Source organism: Acanthisitta chloris, unplaced genomic scaffold (assembly GCF_000695815.1).
Source record: "Acanthisitta chloris isolate BGI_N310 unplaced genomic scaffold, ASM69581v1 scaffold33611, whole genome shotgun sequence".
Taxonomy (NCBI): Eukaryota; Metazoa; Chordata; class Aves; order Passeriformes; family Acanthisittidae; genus Acanthisitta; species Acanthisitta chloris.
The window spans coordinates 115328-143323 of NW_008655049.1; the positions used below are offsets into that span (position 1 = coordinate 115328).

Here is a 27996-nt window from a genome sequence, read left to right on the forward strand (position 1 = left end):
TTTTCAGTCCTCGAAAATGTCTTCTTTCTCTCGTGCCTGTGGTGTTACCTGGCACACACTGCCTGTCACAGCTCAAGCTACCATTGTGCTAGCTTAAAAAGATAATTCACTGCAATCATAAAGAAAACAAATGCATATTCTTTGTGCTGCATTCATATTGTAACACCAATCCCGATGAGCCGATACTTTAGGAAGATGCAGGCAAACAGTCCCTTGCCTAACACATTCATACATCAACTTAGGAAGAGAGAATGTTGTTCTTTCACAGACAGAAAACTGAGAAGGTAAACAAATGCATTCAGGAGTAAATTCATACCTGGCAGTAAACCCATGTACTGAATTGAAAATTCCTCAGGTACACAGCAAAAGGCTGCACCATACTAACAGTGTTCTTCGTTTACATACAGTGACACAGTTTAGGATGAAACAACAAAGTAATTGAAAGGATGGCACAGATCCATTTTCTTGGTTCAGGGTTCTGTAGCTAATACATTTACTTTATAAATAAACCCTAAAAAGCAGCTGAAGATGCTTAGGGTTGTGTGGGCAAGGACAGCTGGCAGAGAAAGAGGCTGCAAGAGTAAGAGAAGGCAAATGGCCAAACAGAGGGAATTGAGTGGAAAGGGGAGAGGAGAGAGAGATTATGGTGAAACAATAGAAAAATTAAACTAGGTAACTGTAACAGGAAAGAACAGGTTCTCCAAATGACCAACTTACCTCGATTTTTTAATCTAGAATAGGTGAGGGGGATGAGGTGGTGGAGGGAATTGCACAGCACAAATGCAGGCAAAATGGAATTCTTGTGATGGAAGTTACAACCTCAGATATTTGACAAAAGACTTTTCTAAGCAGGATGATAGTCCTTACCTGTAACTTTTATTCCAGGTATTAAGTACTTTTAAAAGTATTTTCTGCAGGTTGTTTTTTTTTAAATGTAATAATACTGTAGCTACAGGCAGGAAATGCTTTTGTTGCTTATGCACAACATTATACAAAATCATGTTACAGTAGAGCCCCCCCATCAAAACAGGTCTATTGAAGATTCAGTTATTTCCTATTCCTTATTAAACACTCAGATCCCTTTGTGAAAACACAAACCAAAGACTGCTTTACACAAACTTCCTTGAAATCAATGCACACTATTAAGAACAACTATTTTTTTTTGTCCCCAAACTCAAAACATGGATCAGCCTCTCAAGGTTAACGTCCTTGTCACATGACAGTTCTCATCCACTAAGCACTGGCCACTGTTGAGAGTCAATACTTCAAATAGCCTACAATTTGCAAACCACAAAGCTTTGTGTCTCCAGGAAGCCCCCATGGTGTATGTTTTTACTCAGACTTCAAAAAGCTATCAGAACAAACACTGGTGGAAAGGGAAGGTGAAAGGCCCAGGGGATGAACGATCAAAATCAAGTAAATGAGCACAGTTTACAGAAAGGGAGAGAAATTTCATTGCAAAAGGGCAATCTGAATGTGTGAGCGACCCTCATGGAGACTTTTAATAAGATCAAAGTTACATAAAGGCTTGGAACCTAAGTATTTTCCACCCAAATACTGCAAAGCCATGAGTGAGTACTGTAACATCCAAAAATGACAGCATTCAATTTTGCACACAAAAAAGAAAAGCAGAAATAAAGATGAAGGAAATAATTAATCCTTTGGTATTGAACAGATAAACTACAGACCTGGAAGCATGATCTAGATTTCATGGTTTCCACTTCCTTACTCCATGTGAACAAGAGGGCTCTTGGAGAAAATTGCCAACTACAAGTAGGACAGAGTGTGTTCCTCCTGAAGAGCTCACCCTGAAACCTTTGTTCTACCATGTACAAAGTATTTCAGTCATCTCTCACCAAAAAAAAAGTAACGCTCCAAAGTCAAATTCCACCTTAAACATCTAAAGAAGCAATTATAAATCACGTAAATCCCCAGCACATTTTTTGGAGTATTTAACCATCACTTAAAAAATACCATGTTTGGGCAGTTCAGTCCTGTACCTGAATGCTCAGGGATCCTCTGAATTCCTCCTATTTAGCTGTACTGACATCAGCTAAGTCCTTAGCAAGAAAAAGGGTCTTTCCTTCCCATGAGGACAACACTTAACTGAGCAGCAGTAAACCAACAGGTTTTTTTATGACATATATACTTTGTTACTCTTCAGAAGAAACTGCACTTTGTCCCTCCAGCACGTTTTTCAAGGCACACACTGAAGCATCCCAAACCTGCAGATTATGTGAGAATTAATTTTTTTTAAAAAAAATATTCCCATTTGTTCTAGGAGATAACAAGGTATTACCAAATTACTATTTTTGATGCTCTAAGGTTGCTCAGCCAAACTGTATAGACACACAATAAAAACCACTGTTGTATATTCTTTCTGAAGAGAAAAAGATTTCACACTTGAAATTGCAGCAAGAGTGTATTGAATTTGCAAAATGAAACACCTCAAAAGGACAACAAAAAAACCCAAACAAAAGGCAGCATGTGTGTCCTGCCCTTGTGTGCAGAGTGTGTGGTACACTTAACTTCTGGAGTATTTTATGGAACTAAGAGCAATCCTGTTGTTCTATGCCATGTTCTCATCCAAATTGTTCACAATTTCAACAGTATAAACCCAGTGAAGCCAAAATTAAATGTGGATTTTGGTCTGTAAGGAATGGGATATTTGGGTTGTAGCGACCCTAGCAAAGCATCTCCACTTAAAGTGAAAAACATCCAAAGTGACTATGCAGCAAAAATGTTAAAAATTTAATATGGTTCTATTCTGCAGTTGTGTGATTATAGAACTTTGCAACCATCACGTACACAAAACAGCGCAGGATTGCTTTTGTAGGGCAAATACACTTGGTTATTTCCTCATTCTGAATATTTAATTTTGCCACCCACCAACATGGACTTTTTTTTTTTCCCCCCTCCTCTTTCCTTCAAAAAGGTAACCTTCAGTAAAGGAACAAAGGACTTCCTAGCAGGACAGCCTGACAGGGGCAATTTACATAACAGCGTTAGGAAGCCAAAAAGGTATTAGGTAATTTGGAAATGGTCACCAAATAAGTCAGTGGTGATGTGATGGCACAGAGCACAGCAGCCTCCTTGGCCACAGCGACTGCAGACATGCCCTGCCAGCTGAGCTGTGCTATAGGGTCCAAGAGCTTACAGCTGCTGTTGTAATTACTCAAATTCTGCAAAGTACCAGTCCTAAATATGCAAGATGCTTCTTTTTCTCCCAGGGAATGCAACTTTCTACAATAACTACATTCCCCCAAAATAACAAAGCCAGGATTAACTGGAAAGACTCGTGACCACAAGAGACTCTACACAGAAGTAAGGTTATTACACGCAGCAGCACTTCCAGCTCTCAGTTTTACCACAAATCTCAAGATAAGTGCACCTCTTTTGAAATCCCAGATCCTAAAAACATGCAACTGAGTGCAAATCTCAGTTTGTTTAATTTATGTATTTAGCTTTTGTGGCTTAGGAGAATCTTATATATATGACCTGAGTTTATCTAAAAAAAAGAAACAAATCTTTACAGATTTTTTTTCTTTAATAAAAGGAAAATCATTCTTTGGGGGCTTACCATCATGAGTACTTTGGACAGCTGACTACCAATGTCAGTGCCAACTGAAACAACAACTGTTCAGCTTCAAAATACTTGTAAAAACCCACAGTCATCTCCCAAGCTCTCCTCACACTATCAGATACACATTTTATCCTCAAATTAAGATAAACAAATTCTATTACAGCATCTTTCTATTTTGCAACAGGGATTTGAAACTTAACTTCAGGATAACTAGTAGAGCAATTGCTGTTCATAAAGGCAAAAAAAGGAAACTAAATTAGAAGGCAGACTATTTTGGCAGCTCAATTCCTGACAGCCTCCATCTGCAGAGGGCAATCTTGAGCACAGAGCTAGACAGGATTTTCCCTTCAGCCCTCCAATTCAAGAGCTCACAATATAAGACTAGAACATCCACAGGTCAGAAAAATTACCTGTCTTGAACATCCCTACAGCAGCCTGAAAATGCTGGCAGAAATATTTGAGGGCAAAATAAGACTGGAATAAAGAGAATAAAATGGCAGAGAGGTAAAAGCACTAGCAGAAACTCAGTCAAAGTGAAGGGGGGCTTGACAGAGGTCGATGAAAGCTAATATTAACAAAAGAAAATGCATGTAAGTGATCTCCAGGTGAGGTTTCTTCTGGTCATGCTTTGGGGTTTTTTCCTTCCCCAAGTGGTAGAGGTTCTGGAGAAGTAAAAATACCCTATGGTCAAACAAATCCCATCTGCTGGAATTTTTTTATTTTCTTAATAGGACTTTTTTCCATAAATAGCACAGATAATTGATTTAATATTTACAGCAGGACTCCGGTGAAGTGCAAAAGGAGTTGATTACTCACTGAGGAAGAAAAATCCATACAGGACAACATGCCATTTACAAAGGCATCACCCAAAACCAGCAAAGTACTTCTTGTTGTACCAGCATGGGGAATGCAATCACTTAATTGGACCTGGCATCAGAATGCATCTCACAATGGAGAACTAATTAAGATATTCTATTTTATATTCTGAAGTTTTAAATGCTTAACTTTACGATCATATTACTCTTCTCTTTTCAAAGTGATTTTCTTTATTGATTGAGGTAGCACCTACATCCTTACTGTTTTCCACCTACAAAAAACTCAGAAAAAACATGCTCTATATAAATGCGTATAGGACAGTGTAGAACAGAAATAACAAACTAAACACAACCATAAAAGCCAGCAAAGCCCAGAGTGAAAGCTCAGTTTGCTTTAAGGCTAAGCTCACTCATGCAAGTGTGAGATGCTTTGCTACTCAGGGTAGTGAAAAGGGTTGAGTACACACTGCTCATTACCACCATCAAAGGACTGGTCAGAGAGCAACAAACTTCTTCCTGAAGACCACCCATAGCCCTACCTTAAGGGGAGTGTGATGGTGTAATGTGATGAGGAGGAAACAAACACTGATCACATCATATGGTTTGGAACTCCCAATGGTCTTTCCATTGTATTAATGACCCTTTCATGCAGTTCCCCGTGCACAAGAATAAAAAGGGCACATGGGAGTAAAGTAAAAGGCTCCATCTCTTTCTTTTCAATTACCCTGAAGATCACTGTGTATCCTATGCTATAGTCAACACCAGGGCTTACACAGGAGCTAGACCTTTTTCTTCCACAGTAGCAGTCAAATGCTGCTACATCACCTGATGCCTGATAATTCTATAATCCATGTCTCCTTGATTCTAGAACAACAACCTGCTGGACAGAAACTCCAATGGAAACCTCAAAGCCAAAGAAGAGTCTTAACCTCCCCTGGGCACAGCATCTGCTCTAGTGTGCAAATGACCAGCTGCCTCTGAAACCAAACGTACAATCAACACATCACCCTTCAAAGCTCTCAGTTTAGAGACTCAGGCCTGAAATTCTGTCATTACAGTCACGACTGGGATCTACCAAGACTAACATGAATGGGGCAGATGACCGGTTAGTAAATTAACACTTCCTTGACTTCTGTTTTCATTCAGAAGGAATGTGTGCAAATCTTGACTTTGATTCCCCAAGAACACTCTAAGGTCAATAAATCTGGATATTCAGCTCCAAAGGTCAATATGGGCTTACAGAATGTCACCACTTAAAAGGTAGGTTTGATTCCTTCAGGCCAACCCTTTTGTGTAAATGCAGTACAAATTCCTAGTTCCTATGTGGTCACCAGGACTTCCACATCACTACAGTTTAATCTGCTCAAGAGGGGATCATACAAGTGATGCCTCCCTGGCAACAATCCTCTCCCAGCCTCTGTCCATACTACACCAGCCAACTCTCACAAAAAGGAGAGAAGGAGATTTATGCTTGAAGTACCCCTTAAGGATTTTAGGTTTTGTTTGTCTTAGAGGGTAGGGGAAGAGAGACTGTGAAAGAACAAGCAGAGCTAATCTCCAGCTTTTAAATAAAACACAGCTACACAGATTTCTTTGCCCTTGGGCTTTTGTTTTTCCTCTTGACTGAAATCCTGCTCAGCCTCACCTGATACTGACAGGGATGGCAACCCACCAGACCCTTGCAGCCAACAATTTTTTATTTTCCTTTATTAAAACAGGAGCCAGGCTGGGAAAACAAGGACATTAAATGTGCCTAAATTCCATTTGGCCTAAGAGAAGATTATCCTATTCTAATGCAACACAAGCAAAGAATTCCAAATGTCAAGATCTCCCACAAAAAGTATGCTGCTTAGTGACAGGATGCTTAATTATTCTCAGTGAAATGAAAAGGTTTAGACTGCCCCATTCCTGTATGGACTGCCCTCTGAATTACAAAGTTGGGAATATGACATTTATCTACAGTCAACCATTTAAAGCTTGTCTCCTACAGTTGTTAAAAAAAAATAAATCCAACAAACCCCTGAAGGTAATATTCCACAAATGCCAACTATGTTGGTGTGTAGAGACCTACCTGAGCAAAGCAAGATATGCCTTGAATAATAATAAACAAATCAAATATATATAAAACAAATACAATTAAGATAGCTCTTAAGGGGGAAGCTGTAGAAGACAATAGGATACACAAATTATTTTACTGTTGCATTTTTCCACCGTTGCTTGACTTCAATATCCCTCATGCTATTTAATCTCTAGTTGACTTCCTTGCTGAAGTGGAGTGCTAAAAAATACTGAAAAAAATCTGAATCCTACTTTCAAACTCTCAATTCTTAACTGGAACTGAAATTATGCAGAGTAGCACTGTTCATGCACAGCTCTTACATCGAAGTTTTCCCACTATGCCATAAACTACTTTGCAAGCCAGTGTGGGATCTCATCCAATCCCTCTACCATGACAAGCAGTGGAAACAGTGAAACAGACTTGTTCTCTCATATAAGATACACAGTTATAAGTGCAAGGCAAAAAGTTACTGGTAACAAAAGACAAGGTCACAAATCAAGAGTCTTCACCTGTTTTAAGAAACTTAAAACTACTGTTATCCTGTACAGGTAAAAAGAACAGCAAAGCCAAAAAACTTGTATTCCAATGTTCTCATTAGTATCTCTTCTTATGAAAACTGTCTTTTATTACATTTAAATTTGCTCAATTCAAAAATGTGTTCAGCTCTTAGGAGTGTTAGATATGCACTGCTTCTTTTGCATTAAGAAATGAGGCAGCTTTTAACTCTAGTCAATTACAGCAAAATTTTTAGTCAAAAAGAGGAGAATTGCAGTCAAACACACCACAGTGACTCAGAAAGGATGAACACTTCACTAGCAATTAGACAGTAAAGACTGAAACAGAAAGGAAAGTGAACCATGCCTGAGATGCCACATATGCTCCAATTAGATTTAAAAAGTCACTACATTTTACAATAGTCAAGCACAAGACAAATGGCAACATGCCAAAACCAATGAAACAGGCATAACTAGAGCCAATCTTCTAAAAGATGTCATGACACACACCAACAGATCAGGATTTCACAAACCAAGGAGAGTTTTACAGGGTCAGTTCTTGAGTGAGAGACAGTTAAACAAAATCTACAATTAGCACTAAGTTATTCAAATGATTTGCTGAACTTTCCTCAGAATTTCTCATCAACTGGTATGAAATTCCTGTCATGTATGTTGAAGTCAGCATTTGCCAAATACTGTTATTGTTAGCTTTTATCTTCTTTAGAATAAGACCCTTAGACATACAGTTCCTGCCTCCCCAAACTTGTTCTTGAACAGTACTTTTCACTCATTTACCTTGTGCAGTGTTCCGTTTACAGCTAAAGCAGCTGCCCCATATCACCCACCTCAGCAAGCAGCACTCCATCAGTAGCTCACTCCCTTATCCACACACACACACTAGCATAACTTTAAAAGCACAGTAGGTTAAATTGCCTTTAAAATCCTGTTTGTTTTTTAAGCAGCTTGTTAAACTAAGCAAAACTCTCTTGTGAGGTTAGAGATTAGGTTCCCCATTTTATGCATTTGATCATACAACCAAGTCTGGAAAGGAAGCATCATCCTGTCAATTAACAGGCCTTGAAACTTTGTCCTTAGTTAAAGCATGAACAGCTTCACAACCAAGTCCTATAGAAGAGCAGATCTGCCACAGAATGACTCTACTTTTTTAAACTAGATGCTGCTGCAGACAGTCTAGAAAGTAGGTTATACCTTGCCATTCGAGCAATAAAAGTGTGTTTGAACATAAACCAAGAAACAAGATGAAAAATACATCATCCTTCCATCCACCATCCTGCTACCTTGTCCATCTTACCCTGACATCAACACTAGCAAACATCCAGGCAAACTACGCATGAGTACTCTCAAAACGAAGTACATCATCTTCCTCTGCAAAGATGATCTGGCAGCACAAGAAATCTCTCCTAAATAACATCCCTCAATAGTCAAGTCACACACTTCACTTTATTTCATGTTATTAACTTTGCTTCTACCTCCTTGGACCACCCTAAGGGATCGTCTCCATTATGTTCTTCAAATACTTGCAGATAATCATATCTCCCACTTAAACGTCATTTAGCCAAGTTTCATGCATTTCTTTTCATCTTAGCACAAGAAATCTCTCCTAAATAACATCCCTCAATAGTCAAGTCACACACTTCACTTTATTTCATGTTATTAACTTTGCTTCTACCTCCTTGGACCACCCTAAGGGATCGTCTCCATTATGTTCTTCAAATACTTGCAGATAATCATATCTCCCACTTAAACGTCATTTAGCCAAGTTTCATGCATTTCTTTTCATCTTATCTTGCCTCTCCAGCATTCTTGCTGCTCTTCCCTCAATTTCTTCCAAACTACTGACATCTTTCAGCAACTGAGAAACTTCCAATTGCATGCTGTACTCTAGATGTTTTTTGTACTCTAAAGAAAGATAATTAAGTCTTTTCAAGAAATATTAATGCTTCAAGCCTGGAATAAATCTAAATCAGAGATTTCATTATTTTGGGTTTTTTCCAGAATGGATAGTAATTATCCCCATTTCAGAGAACAGAAGAGCAGAGAGAAGTATCTGACTTATTGCTGCACACAAGCAGTGCCAGAATAAGAAACAGATCCATGTTCTGCCATTCCCAGTCGTGGACTGCCAAGTTTCAGCCCACAGACAACATAAGACAACGTTCCCAGGCTGTGATCTAGAGGCAAACACAACTCATTTCCAAGTCAGTACAGAACAACACTTGGGGAGCCCAACACTTGCTCGAGTGAGCAGGCAATGGTGCAGGAGGCTGTTGGCACCAGTGAGACCATGCAACACCCTACAACGCGCCATAGTCTGTTACTACCTTAAGTCATCAGGACACAAATCTCTGATATATCTACTTGACTTTTATTGCCATGAAGGGGTTTGTTTCTAAAACCATCCGTCAGCTATCATCAGGTTACCTACCCAAACAAGCTAACTCAATTCCAGAGGTTAAGACTGGTTTCACATATGAGAGGATTACTGCCAGGCTGAGGCAGTACAAGGCAGTTTTAACTTGTACATTTCCTTCCCTTCCCTCCCACTCCCTGATACATTTGTGAAGAAATAATGGAGAAGTAACTTCAGAAAAATTAGAAATGGCTCTTCACAAAATAAATCTGCAAGAGAGACTGTATGAGGGGAGGCAAGGATGAAGAATACGGGGGAAGGGAGAGAAAAGTCTGATCATTTAAATTAAAAAAACCCAACAAAACCCCACAAACAGGATGCAGACAGATTAAAAAAGCAACACTGATCTAACAAAGGAATGTGAACTGCAGTTGACTTAAACAGCATCACGGCAATAGCCCTCCCCCTGCACACGAATCTCTGCAACTCTTAAAGATACAGGTTTTTAGGCTCTTCCAAATTCTGTGCTTCTTTCCCATTGCTTGATACTCCTAGCTTGAGCTAATTTAACTTAATAGCCTTTTCTTTCCAGACAAGACTACCCAAGTCTGACCCAGAGTAAAACAAAGCAAAGTAAGTTGTATTATTCTGCCTACCTCAGAGAGGTATTAAATTCTAGCATTCTGCTACATATTCTTCTCACTGAAAGAGCAAACTATAAAGGGTCCTCTGTTTCAAAGTCTGCTGTTAAACATCAGAAGAGTGTAACCAAGATTAGATAATGAACACCTCGGTGAAAGGTATCATTTCTTCCCACTCACTCAATATACAGAGCAAAACACCATTTTCTAAATCTATATACAATTTCCTTAATGTAACTGCAGGGTCACAATTATAGTTCCTGCTTACATCCACAATGGAGTCAAAGATGCCTTATGAGGCTTCTCTCTGTCCCAAGAAGAACCATTTTCTCCATCCGAAATGTGCAAATGGTAATGTAAATGCTGTCCTCCCGTTGTTCTTGTCTGTCATCAAATTTTTACCTCCTGAAAAGTTACTAAGAGCATTACATTTTTAAGCAAGACATCATCGTCATTTTCAGCTTGAACCCTTTCCAGCAATAAGGTCATTTATGCATCATTTCAGCACCTACCTATCTTGGTGCACCCTTAACAAACTTTTCTATATTATAAAATAAAAAACATACATGTGTCTGGTGCAACTTTTTTCTTTAAATATGCACTGTGCTTGCTAATTAGGCTCTCAGACCTATTTGCAAAGTCTAGCATTTGGTGACAAAACTGGAATTACAGCTGGGATAGAATACAGGAGATTTTTTGCCTAGTCAAAAATTCTTATCTTGTGATAGGAAGAAGAAAGGAAATTTGCAGAGAGTCAAAATTAGTACAGTTGCATCATAACCTAAGTTAAATGGAAAAAGAGTCCATCTTCAGCAAGTAATCAGGAAACTTCACCTCACTCTGTAGATCAATTGCTCTGTGATTGTTTGCTCTCACAGAACATTCTTATTTCTTTTCTCCACTTGTACAACAGAAGTAATCTCGCTCATCTCCCTAAAGAGGGTGGGGGATTAGCTAGCGATAAATGGGCTGAAGACACTACAGAAATACAAAAGTACTTCCAGTATCATTAAAATCTTATCCCACAATCTGAGTTAAACGCAGCACCTATTATTGCCTTTTGAAAAGGCTCAGAACAACTCTCCTGCCTTAAAAAGAAGGAGGAAAAAAACCCAAGTAATGACACTTATAAACTCTAGCACCCATCATTTCCCATGCTATCAGCAGCTAAGGAGGAAAAATCCTTCCTGTAATTCACCAAAGATGAAAAAATACAGTCATATATAATATCATAAAACCAGGAGACACAAGCAATAAAAAAAAAAAAAAAAGCCTCTCAAGATGTCCAAAAACCCATTTATCACGCAGTTTTTGCTTGAAGGCAGGCTAGGTAATAACATGTAGAACAGAGCCAATTTAAGGAACTTGCATCCAATATACTATATTTAATAAGTAGCTACAGGTAAAAATGATAGCAGGTTTGCTTTCCTTTTTTTGTTCAGAAGAACTCTGGTGCAAATCATACATACATTAAGAGAGAAGAGATTACTACAAACCTTTCTGGGCACAGCATGATTTTTATGTTACTGCCACTTAACAAGAAGTCATTTTGAGACCTGAGTTTGCTGACACAGGAGATGTGGCTTCAGGCCATTCACTCTCACAGCCACCACCATTTAATCAGAAGAGGTACAGTCCACCAGATCAGTGGTCCAACTGGGTAGGAGCTCATTTCAAAACTTCAGGACACTACTGGTAACACTCAGACTTGCAATATGGAAAGATCCTCTACACTTAACACAGATTAGCGCTTGTTAACAGATAAGCACCTACCTGGAATTCGGATTTTAAATTTGCCACTTTGTCCAAAACCACCATCTATTATTCCATCTTCTCCTGTAGATAGTTTGACCTTCAGACCCACAAAAATCTGGATGTTTGTTTCCTTTTTAAACAACGACCGACCAATCACACTGTAATCGTCCATCACCTGCAAAAGAAACAGGGATTGGTGAGTCTACAATCTAAAGTGACAAGAAATTATCCCTGTGATACAAACTAAGTTCGGTGACTGCTACCACCCTGCCCTTTGAAAACCATTTACACCCAAATGAACAAAACTCTAGATGAGTCATCTAAACTTCTGGGTTAAAGGCAATTTGTTTCTAAAACCATGGAAGGCTTTATGAATGAACATATTTCTGCTTTCACTTCCCTTCTCAAAATACTGGAAGAACAAAACCTGCATCAGAACATGCTGTAAAGATCACTTAATTAAAATCTTTTTTCGGCTTTGAAACCTTTCCATGAAAGTCACTGAAGTACCTATGCTCACAAAAAGTTTATTCCACTACTTATCCTACAGCTAAGTACATTATCACCTACATAAACATTCTCTGTCTTTTAGCTCCAGACCTGCACTCCAACAGCTACACTTCCAAAGAAAGGACAGAATTACTAGGAGTTTCTAAATAGAGCCTTTTAAATATTCACCTTTACATACATATTGATTTGTTAAACTAAAAGCCTTATGACCATTGTATCCAATTTTAATTTCAAGGTTTGTAACCCAGTGGGAAGAACCATTCCAAGTTGAATTCTTAATTAAGCTATCAGGAACAAGAGGCAGCAAGGTTGGTGGGTAAGGCAAGATAAACAACCCTCCCTTAGGCATTACAAAGTATAAGGTGCAGTCAAGTGAGCCTAATCCTGTAGGTGTGAATATCCTTGTACACCTAACGCCTGGAGTTACTCTACCTTGTAGACGTGGAAAGAACATTTATTTATCAGAAGAAATGTGAGGGTATTACTTCAATCTTTTCAAGATTATTTTTTGTGGTAAAAGTTGCAGTTCTTCTTCATATCTTAGGAACCATTTTCAGCTAAACCTAAGGGTTTCAAGGACCAAAGTGACTTAGAACAGTAAAGAATTATAACTAGTTTTGAACACTCCCCTTTATTCCATTTAAATAATGACTCAAAGTATTGTTGGTTATTAAGCAACTGTCCTTCCCTGAAGCCTCCTCCATAAACTCTAATGCATATACAGACTCATATCCTTAGGACTGCTATTATTTTGTTACATATATATGTCTCTATTTTAATGCCAATCTCAGTACAGTAGTAAATCTAGCATCAGAAACTTAATTTTTGTTTTATTTTAAACAGAGCTTACTTGCTCAGCTATAAACAGCTTTGAAATGGCTGTGCAGTACTAGAGGGCACTGGCAGGACCTCCCCCTGTCCAAGACCACATGTAGGATGAGAAATACCTACAGCCCTTCTTCCTTCTTTCACACGGAGATGACAACAGGACAGGCAGCTCTGCTCCCAGCTGGGTGCAGCCAAGGCTGTAGGCAGAAGCACTCAGGATGTCTCAACAACATTCACTGCCCAAATATCCACTCGTCATCTTTTCCCAAAAGGTCACATGTCTGGTTTTGTGTTGTGTCTGTCCTCTCCCACTGATTCAAAATAGCCTGCTTGGCAACCTCTGGCTTAAATTTAAAACTGAATAATATCCTTTACTAGAGCCCCTGATAATAGGTGGTGGTAGAGGGGGAAGATAAGCCTTCAGGCATGCTCACCTTTCTTTTGGCCTGAAACAGAAGACTAGCAGAAAAAGGTGGTGTTAATTCCTACCTGAAGAAGAACTTACATTCTTAAAATCTTTTTCATTTTTCCAGTTGCATTACCTGGAGAAATGAAAATATTATGACCTGCAGGTTCCTCTTCTCCACCGCTGGCTATGTGCTGCTTTCCCCGCCTTTGAAACATAGATGGTCTCTTGTGCTCCAGTGAGGATCTTCATTATATCTATTATTTTTGTAGTTATCCCCACAAAATGGCACAGGAAGCCAACTTTAAAAGCAATGCAAACATCTTTTATTTTTCCAAGAGCACTTCAAAGCTATCTTTAACTTAATTAAAACTGGAATTACAGGGTGAGCAATCATACTAGGCTAGCACAGTTCAGTTCAGAGCCTCCCTGGCCAGGCTGTCAGAAAAAACTTCATTTCTGTGTACAAGTGTTACAGGCATCATGTACCTTTGACTAAACCTGTAATGATAACATACAACTGATGATTAGAACAGCAACAAAGTCTATCACCATCTAGACATGCCACACTCAAGTTGATTTTAAAGCTCCTTATCTTTTGCAAGGAAATGTGCTTTTTAGAGTCTTGCTCTTGCACATTCAGTCTAGGAGAGTAACCAAGGGCTCCACAGCTGCACTGTTCCTTTCACTCTAATGGTCAACTCATTACAAAAATCCTTCATTTAGCTGTTTGATATGTTCTGTTGGTATCACCATGATTCCTTGGGCTTCTCTATAGGTCATTAGAAACAAAACTACTTCAGTGGTGTTGAGAAAGTAAGTGATCAGTGACTTGCCTGAGTGTCTGTCTGGTATAAAACCTTGAGGACCCGAAGTGTCAGACTCGCACACTAAATACTATACACTCCATCCTGTGTCATCCATCCCTTCCAGTTAGCTTGTCATCAATTTATCCCTGATGAAGACTAAGTAATAAGAGAATGCCTGTTGTAACAAGGACTAAGATAACTGGACCAATCTTTGCATTAAAATAAATGACTGTAGGAGAGAATTACTATGAAGGAAACATTATTTCCTCAACTGTAAGATCATGTAAGGGGGGGGGAAAAAAAGAAAAATCAAATTTTTGGTTTAGCCGTGCTTTGTACAAAGGCAGAGAAATGTATGTTGTTCTCTCCAACTGAAACTCAACACTTCCAATTACTTTACCAGCAATTTACCTCCAATCGCAGGATTTCAAGTTAATCCCCTTTGAGTTCTCAGAACATCTACAATGGCAATCACTTTGCCTATTAGCTGAACAGCCTTTTGGGAGAGCTTTCTGCTTTTTACGAAAGCATTCTTCTTTTTTTTTGGTCTAAAATATTATGAACTTACAAAGCCAAATGCTGCAAAGACAGTAAGGGATACACAGTCTGCTCTGAAGCAGCAGCAAGGGGCCTAGCAATGAGGGCAGACTAATTTTATTAACTTCAGCGAAACTTCAAAAAGCTTTAGGGCTTTAATGCCAGACAGAGACGACCCCAAAAGTCAGTTTAAGTGCTGCATAAACAAAGGATTAGGGCAAGAAAAAGCTGAAGGCTCCATGCATTTCTTGTTTATATTGTCATATGACCTAGTAGGAGTGGGAGAGGGCTGCCTCTCTGACTTTAATCCTCCATGGTGTACAGTGGCGTTTCAGTTCACTGACCTACATTACGATAATATTTTTTTAAATTTATGGGCAGAGGTGCAGCATCAAACTCACTTAAGGACTTTGAAAAAAAGAAAAGGGGCGGGAAGGGAAAAATACCCAGAAGAGAAATTTTCTGGCTGGTATAGTCTCCCCCTCTTACTTAGGTTAGATCAGCAGCTTAGAAAGGGATTTCAAGTTCAAAGGGAACGTCTCTGTTGCTCTTGTTTTATGGCTTAGACCAAAGGACACAATAGCACTGAGTTTATGAAAGATCCCTTCCCACTTGGCTTTTGTGTTTGCACAAAAAAAGTAAACAGGGTTTTATAACCATAGGTGAAGTATGTGTGTCTCTGGCACATAACCCTTGTGCTGATACCGAGACGTTCACAGAAAAAAATAACCAACTCACACTCCCCATCTAGGCAGCTCTTACCCTACCATATACTGTTTGCAAAACCACAGTTCATGTTACGCGTGTTGGCATTCAGCACAAACCATCGTATAATTCCAAGGAAAAACACCTCCATGATTCCCCTTCAAGCAAGGACAGCAAGCTATATACTGTGCAGCTTGTCAAACCACCCTCCCTTTCAAGATAACTTAGAAATGATTGTCATCTGAACACCCTCTCAAACAATCCATCACACACATTTTGAGAGCAAATAACTCATCTCTTAACATTTCTGTAGGGGAAATAAAAAAAAAAAGCAGATCAGAACAGAAACACACAGGAGGAAACAAAATAAGGAAAGGTTTCAGACAGATAAAGTGAAAGCACTGAATATTAAATACTAGAAAAGAAACAGAGAGAGAAAGAATAACCTTTACTGACTTAATAAAAAATTATATGGGTTTAAAAAAAGAAATATATTTTTTAAAGAAGGATGAAAATAGGCCTAAGGATTATTCTCAGCACACTGATAAATAGTCCATTGAAACCAAAGCAGAAAAACAACAGGAGAGGAAAAAGAACAAAAAGAACCTATGACTAACACTGAAAATACAAAGTATTTTTATTACTTTTTTGTACTTTAGAAAAAGTACACTTGAGACATCTTCATCATGATCAGTGACAGCTCATTTATTTCTAGAAAACAGTTTCAAGCACTTTCCATTTCTGTGTCAGAAATGGGAATATTTTGGAGGTTGCAAATTCCTGTTCTTTTTCAAAAGAGGGTTTTATGCACTGGTAAAATGATGGTACATGAGGCCACAAAAAGGGTGAAGGAGAGAGAAACTGAGAGGATTTCACCAATGATTGAGTTTCCAGCTTTTCTGACTCTACAAAGACTTCTAGCTTATAGTTGCTTACTGTAAACTAGGTGAACAACTTAGTAAAAAAAAGAATGACTTGGCCAGACACAGCTTTTCTTCAAGAGATTACTTACATCAGCATAAAGACTTTTCTTTCTGCAGTTTGCTCTGGTGCTAGAAGCCTTCAGCTGTGTGCTGGGCTCCAAAGACCTTCTTTCCTGCCATCCTCCAAGTGAACAAACTAAACTTCTGCCTTTGGACATCCATCCACAAGGAAGGAACAGACATGAAACATCGTCAAGTCTCATTACTGCTGTTTTAACATAGCAAGAAGTCATCACGAACATCTCTGGATATGCACTAACTTGGTTTTCAGATGTTCATCCCATCTCTCCCCAGCCTATGCTTCCTACATCCAAGAAACATTTTCCTTTCTCTGCCCTTTTCTTCCTTTCTGAGTAAAGGGACAATTGCATTTCAGAAAATCTAACAAGCAGCCATAAAACACCCTTCTCTTTGCTGAGCATTCTGTCATCATTATAGCCTGGTTAAACCCAGTGCAGTAGCAGGAAAGGAGTCATGAGTACTGAGTCAGGACAAGAAATAAGAAGAGCACAACCAAACTGTTCTAAATTTTAGAAGCTCTATAACTACCAACCAGCATCCTCCAGGCATACACAGGGTACCAACAGGGCACTCACTTCATTATGCACCTTTATAGGGCAAGTCTCCTTCATGTCCATTTATTTAGAAGGATTGAATGCCAAAACATCACAGGAACTAAATTCCTGACACAATATGAATTAACACATTCATTTTAACAAGTGAGAAGAAATGGGTTGAAGTAATTATTTTATTTTACTTTTTATTAATCTATGCTGTGTTCCCTTTATGTAGGAAGAGCAACGCCAACAGATACAAAGAAGAGAAGGCTAAAGACTGTTACTACATACTCTACACCATCCATCTCTTGACCAGGTAGTCCTGGCTTGCAGTACAGATTAAAACCCCTGTGATACTTACCATTCAAAAAAAAACAACCAAACAACAAAAAAACCACAGGCTGTTCTGTAGACAAGATGATCTGTAGATGCAAAGGTCTTGCCTTGGCCTAGTAATCATGACACAGAGGATTGCCCAGCTGAAGAGGGCTCCTCTTCCTGAAGAGGGTTCTGAGCAGCCAGGAGGACTCTGGTGGTTATCTCCATGACTTAAGAACACTCAGGCACTTTAACTATTTTAAAATATTTTAACTTCGGTGATCTCAGGTTCTGAGATCTTAAACATCCAAAAGGAAATATCAGTGGGACCTGGCAAGTTTCATTTGGAACAGTGCATAGACCTAGCACATAGCAGGAGGTCAAGTACAGCGTCAGTAAGTTAATTTGTTTCTAAAGGAAACTGCCCACAAATAGCCTGGGGAGGGGCAGAGGGGAACAAAGAGTTGAGGCTTACAAAATACTCACTGGAAATTAAGCCGGCAACAAGGACAGGATAGGCCTGAAAAGAGCTGCCTGAAGCAACTGATGCTGAGGGAAAGGAGAGAGCTGACTCACGACAGACTCGCATCCCCTTCTGAAGACACCACATGGATGTATGAACATCTCAAGTCCATCACCATCTCTATCGGGTAACAGTTTACTTCAGCATCTGGCTAACAAGGTATCAAGCGATGCAAGTGCAACACTCCTGAATATTTGTAACTCACACCCCAGTGAAGGTGTACAGCAGAGGGACGGCTACAGTTCAACAATATGTAGGTTTAGTTTTACTTTATCTTTCCACTTTAAAAATGCCTAGGAAATTACACTGATATAAAACCTAAGTTATTTAAGTTGCAGAATTGGGCACTTAAGAAGTTAAGAAATGCCAGATGTCCATACAGCCTTATTCCTGCCCCTCTTTGATATGCCCCATGATATAGTCTTTACATGACCACATCCAAAAAAATTTCAGAGGAACCCTGCCTTATTAAGCACACAGGGTAGAGGCACAGGGGAACAGAATTAATGTTGCATAGGCAACTGTAAATCTGGTATTTCCTAACTTTCAAGTTCTTGATTCTGCAACCGAAGTAACATTCTTAATTTATTTTTGCATCCAATAAATAAAATATTGTATTGGTTGCCTTGCTGACAAAATGATTCCCCCACAGGTGACTCTTACACAACCTCAGAAAAATCAAGACCAGCTGTCCACACACTTGCAAGACCCAAAAGCATGTCTGCATTTTAAATGTAATAATATAAATAATAACCATAGGTGTTACTCGAACCTTGCAAAACTCTACTACCCAGTCATGTGCAGCAAGCCATTCTTTTGCTGGTGAGTGAACAGAACACCAGTCACAGAATCTGTTCATTTACCAGGGGTAAATGAACAGATTCTGTGACTTAGCTAGTAAACTTTTACAACGAATTTCTTGTACTATGTTTATCCATATGCTGTGTCAGCCAGGAAACATCACTATTCTTTTCTCAGTACTGTTTAACTAAAATGCAGACAGCCTTCCCTTCCCCCTTTCTCCACTAAGCTTCTCAAACCCTTTTACTCCAAAACAAAACAAGGGCCAACAAATAAATGCATCTTTTATATTCCTATTTTACAGTGCATTTTAACTAGTGAATGTGCTGTGCACTTTTATTCACCTGATTGCCTTCATCTCTGTATTATTACTGTATTTAGCATACCATCAGCAGCCAACCAGAACCAAACAAACTCATGTTCAGACTTCAAAGCAGGAAAAATATTAATTGTGGCGTCTGCATGTTTACAGTAGATGGAGTGACATCCACCACTTCTCCCAGCTAGAGTCAAAGAGGGTTCTGCAGACAGCCCAGGTCACTGCCTGTGCCTGCAGGCAGCACTCAATCAGATTTCACAGTTTGGCCTTGTTACTCACTTTGTGCCCGTATCAGTCTGCACACCACATCAGTCACCCAGAAAGCATCATTACCTAGCTGATGCAGAGTTTTACTTGCTATCCTGCTGGAACTGCACTGTCACTATAAAAAAAACAGCAGATGAAACATTAGCCCTAATAAGCCAATGGAACACCCTTTATCTAGAAATAAATTAGATGGAAGAATCTATCTGAGCAGGCAAAATTTAATTCTCTTCATTCCCAGCAGCACTGCAACTATGCAACAGAAAATTCAAGGAACTGTATTTCTGAGGCACATATTTTAAATACAGTCTAGAGGCACAACTCTGTGAAACAAATTCTGGGATTACTGATATCTGAAAAGGAGTCGGTGAAAAAAGTGCCAGTGATGCTTATAAATGATCCACTACTCAGGAACCTTAACTTACCACCTCCCCAGGCAAAGGTAGCTTCCTCAGAAGTCTGGTCTCATCTCTTACATGAGCCGCATTGGATGTTCCTATTCACTCACAGGTAAGTTCATTTTTCCTCCTTTGTACCCTCCTTCAGCAGTCTGGTTAAGTGTGTGACTGAGCTGCTACAAATTTGACATGTGCTCAGCAACGAAATGTTGGTGTTTTCACTCGTAAAAAGCCATAAGGAATTAAAAGACAAAATATGGCTCATAATTTTTTTTCAAAATGCCATTTTCAACAACTGGTGCTTTTCAAAATGTCTAGCTCCCCAAAGCACAGTTTGGGTCATCGCTGGTCACCAACAAATTTAATACCACTTTTTCAAACTTCCTGCAGTTGTTTACTAGCACTCATCTCCACAGTATCTCCTCCTCCTTCTGAACAGGCCAGAAAGACCTATGAAGTGACGGTGACAAAGACCTTCCATTTGACCACTCAGGTACTGCACTTGCTCTGACAAAGCTTTTGCCATCCCACAGCAAAAAAAGAGAAATAACCCAACACTTTTAAAAGATGCTGAAAGATAAGCTTTCTCTCTTCCATTCAGGCTTCAGAAGAGATGCGCTGATAAAGATCTTGATAACTTACCCTGCTTCCACATCTTGCTCCTGCAACAATACATTTCTCCTTGGGGACACTTAGATCACACCAATATTCAAACAATTAGTAACATGTTGTTATTAAGTAATAAGCAATTCATCCGTCCTCCAGAAACTAAGTGTGCTAGTGACATGATGGTCTCAGTCCCCACGAGAATGAGTTCAATAAGAGAACTCACCACCCAGCAACCCACAAAACCTGGGAACAGAGTGACTATGAACCAAACTAGGACATCCCACGGCTGTGACAAGTGAAATGAAACTGCTGAAGAAACAAGTGCAACGTGATTAACATCACGTAAGTAAAGCCTGAAAGCAAGACAAATAATGAGAAAGATACATTAGAAACTTGAAATACACAGAGATAATTAATTCTTCTTAATACTAGAGGAACACAGAGAAAGTATCTTTAGGAAGGAGAAGTTCATTCTGAGAGGAAAACATCCTGCTATGCTTAAAATGGGAAACCATTGCAGCCATCACATGTGTATTTTTCACTGCACAAGCTTGGAAGTGCAGAAGGCACAGCTCACACCATGCAAGCAAGGCAAAGAGTTTTCCTTCTCCTTTTGTTTCTGCCACAGAGCTACTGATTTACGAGTACCCTTGACAATAGGACCCTGTGGCAACCATCCTAAGATAAATCCTGCTTGTGCAAACACTTTCAAAACAGGCAGAATATCTGAGTCATGCAGGAAAGCATGATGCACTTCTACGGTTCACCTTTCAGTTCAAACTCTCTGCACTCAACCTGTACGTCCATGGAAGCCAAAGTGCAAATAATGTGACAAATATCAAGGATTTATCCCAGGAACTGAGTAACTGCTTCATGACTCAGACTGGAATTAATCTGCAATGCTGCACAGAGGTAAAATTCAGAGAGGAAGGTATTTCGGAGATGGTGTTAGGATTAATACAAGTCTCTCTGCCCACAGAACTATGAAGAGCTGACTGGTGAGCAGCCTGTCTCCAGAAGCAGGAGACCAAGGACAACAGTTGCTGTTCATCTTAATTTGCTTGTCTCCAGCTCCAGGGGCTGCTGACCTTCTGTAGTTCAGCAATCTCATATCCACAGCCATCACCATGTGCCAATTCAGATGGACAAACCTCCTTCACAGCATCTCATTTGCCCTTTTTCCCCCAATATTCCCACATCACACTCCTTAAAGCTGCACTGGTGTTCACAATAGCACTCTCAGACTTTTTACCTCTTTATCAGCACAAGCCTCTTGTTGCCAGCCTAGCTTTTTCCTATTCAAAGCACATTTGTCAGGCAGCCAAGGGTTTGCAAAAACTAAGTGTCCAGAGGGCAACAGTCTCTGCCTCCATACAACCACACCAGAAAGATGCTCTTGACAGAGACTTCCTTCCACTGAACTTCTCCCCTCTCTCTAGTCCCCTCTGCAAGAGAAAACTGGACTAATATTTCACATCATTTTAAAATCAAGTTAAGCAAAGACAAACCTGTTCCAGTGCCCTCTTACTTCTGAGGGGATAGCACATTTTGATTTTTCCTAAGAGTAGCTCATAAAGACTTACTCTAATCCCAAAAAGAAACCTGGTCTAAAGCAAAACAGGATCACATTTACACATTTCCACAACAGTTCAAAAATATCAGATAATATGATATCAGACAGAAATCATTACTGCACTTGAATCTTGCGACTTTTTCATAACCAAGATGCAATCCCAGCACCTCAGACAACACTAACTTCTCATATACTAATTTATTACATACCACAGTAATACATATTTCCCCCTTACCCCAAATAAAAAAAAAACCCAACCCAAACAAACAAAAAAATCAACAGCTAAATAAGCAAGGATGCAAAAAACCATAGGCTCAAGGACGTGCTGCAGACAGGTAAATTTAAAGATTCTGGTGAAAAACACTAGTCAGGGTTGATTCTCTCTCCCAGTGCTCTGCTCAGTCTTGGCATTAGAGAGTCAAGATACCAAAAGGGAAGAGTGAATAGTGCAAAATGTAGTGCAGTACATACTTGAATTTTTGTACAAGAGCTAACATCACTTCAGTAGATGAGAAAAAAAAAGAAGCTTAGGCATGAAATTTCACTCAAATGTACTAGTTGAAGACTTGTTTACTAGTTTGATTTTTTACTTTAAAATATGGTGTAGTAAACACTGTATTTTTCATGGATTTAGTTTCTATGTGAAACTGACGAATGTCACACGTGCTCACAGAGAGACAAAAAATCTCTGAGAATACATGCTATTTTAGTTTTAAAATTAACCTAAAAATCCAGGAGGGTGCTGTGCACAAGGGGCACAAAAGAAAAATACTGCGATGCTGAAACTTAATGAATTTACAATTCTTGCTATTCCATCAGTGCTCTGAAAGTAATCAGAACAGGAACAAAAAGCCAAACCATAAATGCCTGATTTCTCCTGGGTAAACTGGTAGTTAAACTGCAGGGAATTTATTTAAATTCTAGCAGCAGGCAGGGGGGCTTGGGAGAGCCCACATCAGATTAGCAGCAACGTTTCACAAACAGGCACTATTGAATTCCACTACAACCCAGTTATGGGAGCAGCTTCTACCCCGACCTGAACAGTGCCCCTGCCTCCCTCTCTCCCAGCCTTTCAGGAAGCTATGAAACTAATTTTCCCCAGCAGTATTCTCTGAAGGAAAAGTTCACTTCTTGTGAAGGTAGCATGTATTTTTTAATTATTATTATTATTTTATGCTTCCCCAGGGAAGGTGAGGAGGGGGGAGCTTCCTTGCTCAACAGAGAAAGAAATTTTCCTGTATTAGTGCCAAGAATAGACACCCTAAATTCAGCGATCCTAATCTCCAGCCATCCATCAGCAGCAGGGTGGGACCAGCTGATTCAGATTTTCTATTAGCTAGTGACTTTGTGTACTAAAATAAGTCCCTGTACCACCCAATTGTTCCTACTGCTCTCTCTGCTCTGCAAAAGCACAGACTTAACAGTAGCTACCTCAACTGTAAGTACTTCCCCAGCAGGCCCTTTATACCGGGCACGATCCTCTTCCCACCAGCTCTTCCAAGTCCCTGCGTGCCCCTGTGACTTTACACCATGAGCATTTCATACAGCATGTGCTCCACCATCCTTTCAGCATGCATCAGGGAAAATGCCAGCTCCAAGTCTCTACAGTACCACTGGAGGCAGAACCCGGGTACAAACCAAATCTGCAGACAGAATACTCGAAGGTAACTGTTCATTTCCAGGGCCAATTAGTATTCATACACACAGTGGGCACTCAGATAGGGCACACTGCATGACAAACAAAGACAGGATAAAATAGTAAACCTTCCAGCTCTACATGTTAAAAAACATGGGAAGATATCAAAAGTGTTTGGTAATATATCAGCCTAATAAATTATTCCGCTGGGCAAATCTTAAATAACCCATTCTCATTGGTTATTTTTCTGGACTAGAAAATAAAGTACATGTAATTGATTAACATGAGTCCATTATTTACACAGCAAAATCAATAGCAGAATGCATAAACTGGCAAACAGTTTGAAAATAACACCAAATAAAACCAATTAAAAACGCATGATGGAGGCTAAGAGAAAACTCTATTAACCCAGACAACTCACACAGCTGATAATCTGCAAGCTCTCAAGTTCCACAGACTAGTGCCACATATTGGGAACAAAAGTAAAGAAAGGATTTGAGACCAGATCAACTCAGTTAAAGAAAAGCATCTGTCTCGGTGGGTCACACAGACTTCTATTTCCATTCACATTCCTGTAATCACAGAGAAACAAAAGGAGGTGGCAAACCAGGTCTCGCTGGATCCTGGCAGCATGGGCCATGCACAAGTGACTAAATAAAGGCTAAGATAAAGGTAAATGTTTCATGAGCTCAGAAAGCTCTGGAGCAGCAGAAGAACAAGCATCCAGACACACACATTTGACCTAGAGCTTCTCTGCAGCTCAGAGGACAGAATACTTTGGACTCCTAGTTGTAATTCAGCATCCCCATCAGCCAAAGAGAAAGGTAGCCAGCCATGTCAAAGGAGATGATATACCTGCGACCAAAATTCCAGATAGTGACTGCTGACTTTGGGTGCCACATATCAACCAAATTAATAGAGAAAAAACTCCTCCTACCTACCTTCCTCCCCAGGGACAAAACTGGCATCCAAAACACCAACACAACACCAAAGATATGTAGTTCCCTTCAAAAACATCAGCAGCGGAAATTCAAAGAAGAAAGTCTTATTTTCCTTTTTTTTTTCTTTTTTTAACTTAAAAATGCAATGGAAACCTCAGTAAAAAAGGCAGAAATATGAATTGCCCATTTGATCAATTAATGTAGTGAGGTATTTCAAAGAACGCCACTAATTTAAAATCATCCCTAGCAGGGATCTTTGTACGGTTAAATTAGTAAAGCAAACAAACAAACAACATACATTGCAAACATGGTAAAGTATGCCAAGTGTTTAGTCTCCTACAGCAAAGTAAGGAGAGAGATTATGCAATCCTTAACTCAGCTTTATGGAATTTTGAAAAGAAGAATGCTAAACATTTTGTTCAAACCATTGGGTTTTGAATTTGGAAAATATAGTTCTTTACCCAAAAATTAATAGAACACATATCACGCTAATACATCAAGTAAACATTTACTAAAGTTTGCATCAGCTCTGCTTATTATGGGGTAACCAATTACTTATATATTGCCCATCTCCACCTAAACCATTGATCATATAAAATTCCACTATGCAATGCATATACAAATTACTCTCTGCTGATAACTAAAGGTTACCACCACCAAGACCAAACTTATGCCAGCAATGTAGTACCAACCACTACTGATAGGACAGTAAAGAAAAAAACAAACCAATTAATCTTTACAGTAGATGCTAACTCCTCCAGAAAGCACCTCTGTTTTCTGCCACACTGAAGTGGGTTGAGTACATAACACTAGAGCAGATTAACACCTGTGTGACACAGAAACAACATGCATTAAGCATGGCTCAAGTTCTCCATGTCATGAGCTTGATTCCCACTTCAGCATGCTATAGCTCCATAAGGCATCCTGTAGGAGATTTCTTTCTGGCTACTATAATAAATGTTAACAATTGAGGTTCTTATTTATTAAAATGCAAAAATGCAAAAAAGAATTAATAGTGTTCTTTGTGTTATTTAATCTAATGCTACTTTCTGTTTTACATTGTCTACATTTTCAATGGATTGCAGACTAACTGTATAAATATGTCAATGGAAAGCTAGAAGTTTTGTCACTTAGGAAGGTACACAGAACAAGTATTTCCAGTTCCCATGTATAGCATTAAAGAGACAGCTTACCCTTTCCACTTGTCCTTCTTTGTGCTTCAGTTTGTACACTTTCAGCTTTGGAAGGAAAGTCTCTGTGTAGTTCCTGTCTTCCATACCTTGGAGCAGTACCCCATGGAATGCCAACCTGCAAGTATTGGCGTGAATATCCGTATCCAGCTTAGAGCCGATCACTAGGCACAGTTTAGGACAAGTGACTGGTTTTTCAAACTCTAGCAAAGCCCACTGTTGTCTTGGGAGCTGGACTTCTGCCTGGTCATTTTCTTTGTTCTCTGAAGAAACTGAGTCCTTGGACAAATATTCCTCTTGATAAAGATAATCTTTTTCAAAATCAAAAACATTTTCTTTCATTTCTTCATTGAAATCAGCAGGGGCTGGACTGAAAAACATCACTCTTCCCATAACTGTTTCATGACCAACTGTGATGTGGAACTTGGCCTTAGTCTGAAGAGCTCCTCGAAAATACGAGATTTTCTTCAAGGAGATTATTGCAGCGTGGATGGTGTGAAGTGAATCTGGGGTGCAAATTAGGCCTCGTTCCAGCAGTTTGGGATCAAACTGGGTTACACAGATACCCACTCGGTCACCCTGCATAGCATAAGTCACTGGAGTATGGAACATCTGCATGGACTTGACTTTCTTTGTCACCTATTGATGAAAGGGAAAGAAAAAGAATGAAGCAATTAATCACTCACATGCTTATATCATGGTATATCAGCCACATATGATACTCTGCTGTATGGTAAGATGACTGACCTTCTTGAAGAGGCCACAATTCACAAAATTGAAATTAAAGACAGAGAACATACTCCATCATTTAAAATTACCACAGATTTGAGCCTCTTAGCTTATTCTGCTTCTGTCCATGAGACTGGAAGATAATCACGGCCACAATTATGTTGATATTTGCATCACCTGTGCTGCAATACCCACAATACTATCTGTAAATCATCAGAGATACCCACACCATGGAATAGCTTATTTAATATACACTCCCCCAAGCATCTGCATCATCAAAACTGTAGCACTACAATACCCATTCATGCACCTATGTGACTGCTTTCCCACCCTTTCAATTAAATCCTTTCATAGACTTCTTTGACATGGTTGAATTCTACTGTAAAACGTTCAGAGCAAAAATCTTCTCCTTGTAACGTATTTGCACAGAACTAAGCACAATGAAATCTTGTAAGCCATCACTGCACAGTAATTAGTAATACAAAAATGCACCACCTCCTAGTCTGTAACATTCCATATATTTAAAAAAGTAAAAAAAACTTTCTTATGAAGATTTAAATGTTCATAAATATATGGCTAGCAGTGCTGTCACTACAATGTGGGGTTCCACCTCTTAGGAATATCATAGGACAAGTGCAGCACCGATCACCAGTTACACTACAACATCCCAGATGCTATGACAGTTTGACCTTAATGAGCTTGCTATTGTATTAATTATTTCAAGGAGACTAGAAGACTGAAACAGCTTTTAAAGATCAGTCCAGGCACAGCTTGATCAGACTAAACCAGTTTAGTTTTACAAGGCTTCATTTTGGCTTTTACAGTTCAGCAAATCATCCTTTAATACAATTTCCTCTCTACCACAGTTTGCATGTAACTAAAGGTTCTTTCTGACAGTGTTTATGGTGCCACCTGTTGCATTCACACTGACACTAGATGCTTGGATAGGTAACCGCTCTGCCTGAAGACCCAACATTAGACAGCTTTTAATACTGAAATGATACTTTTGGCAATAAAAAAAACTTTTCTCCTAAATATTACGTACTGCCACAAGAGTCCTTAGTACAGAAAGGTATACACATTTTTGAAGGGCTGAAACCTCAATATTCAGATCCAAGAACTGAACTCCCCATGGCAATGCTCAATTCCAGAGATCATTTCCTTAGTATGTCTTTATCTATGTAAAAGGATTATACTGTGAATGCAGACAGAACAACAACATTGCTAGAACAGATCTCAACTCTCAGAATTCCTTCTCTCTTCCTTTTCTTAGAAGTAACTCTACAGCTATCAAAGAAGTTCACATCAAACATTACCATTCTCAGCATTCAAACCATCAGTATCTTTCTTACTCAGCTGGAACTGTTCTCAAATCAATCTCCAACCACTGCATGACCCTTAGTAGCACATCTTCTAATCCTAGCCCACCCCATTTACCTTCTAACTCCTGAAAGTAAGAAACCAAAATACACAAGGACTGATGAAGAAAACCCCAAACCAAAAGACTGGACTCCGCAGAGCTGGGCTTCATCCTCAGATATCACACAGCTTCAAGTACAGCATTTAGGTTAGACAACTCTACAGTCTAGAGAACTTAATTTTAACTACACACCTATTTACTTGGCATTTCATAATACTGAAA

The 27996-nt window shown here is 39.3% G+C and overlaps 1 protein-coding gene across 1 annotated transcript in view; it reads right to left on the minus strand.

Annotated features, from left to right (window-relative positions):
• EEFSEC (eukaryotic elongation factor, selenocysteine-tRNA-specific) overlaps window positions 1-27996 on the minus strand; it is a gene marked incomplete at its 5' end in the record, with an annotated part of 90694 nt that overhangs the window by 28675 nt on the left and 34023 nt on the right. The window contains 2 exons of the mRNA XM_009083755.1: window positions 11737-11893; window positions 25629-26264. Of these exons, the coding sequence (XP_009082003.1) occupies window positions 11737-11893; window positions 25629-26264 (793 nt within the window). The remainder of the gene's footprint in view (window positions 1-11736; window positions 11894-25628; window positions 26265-27996) is intronic.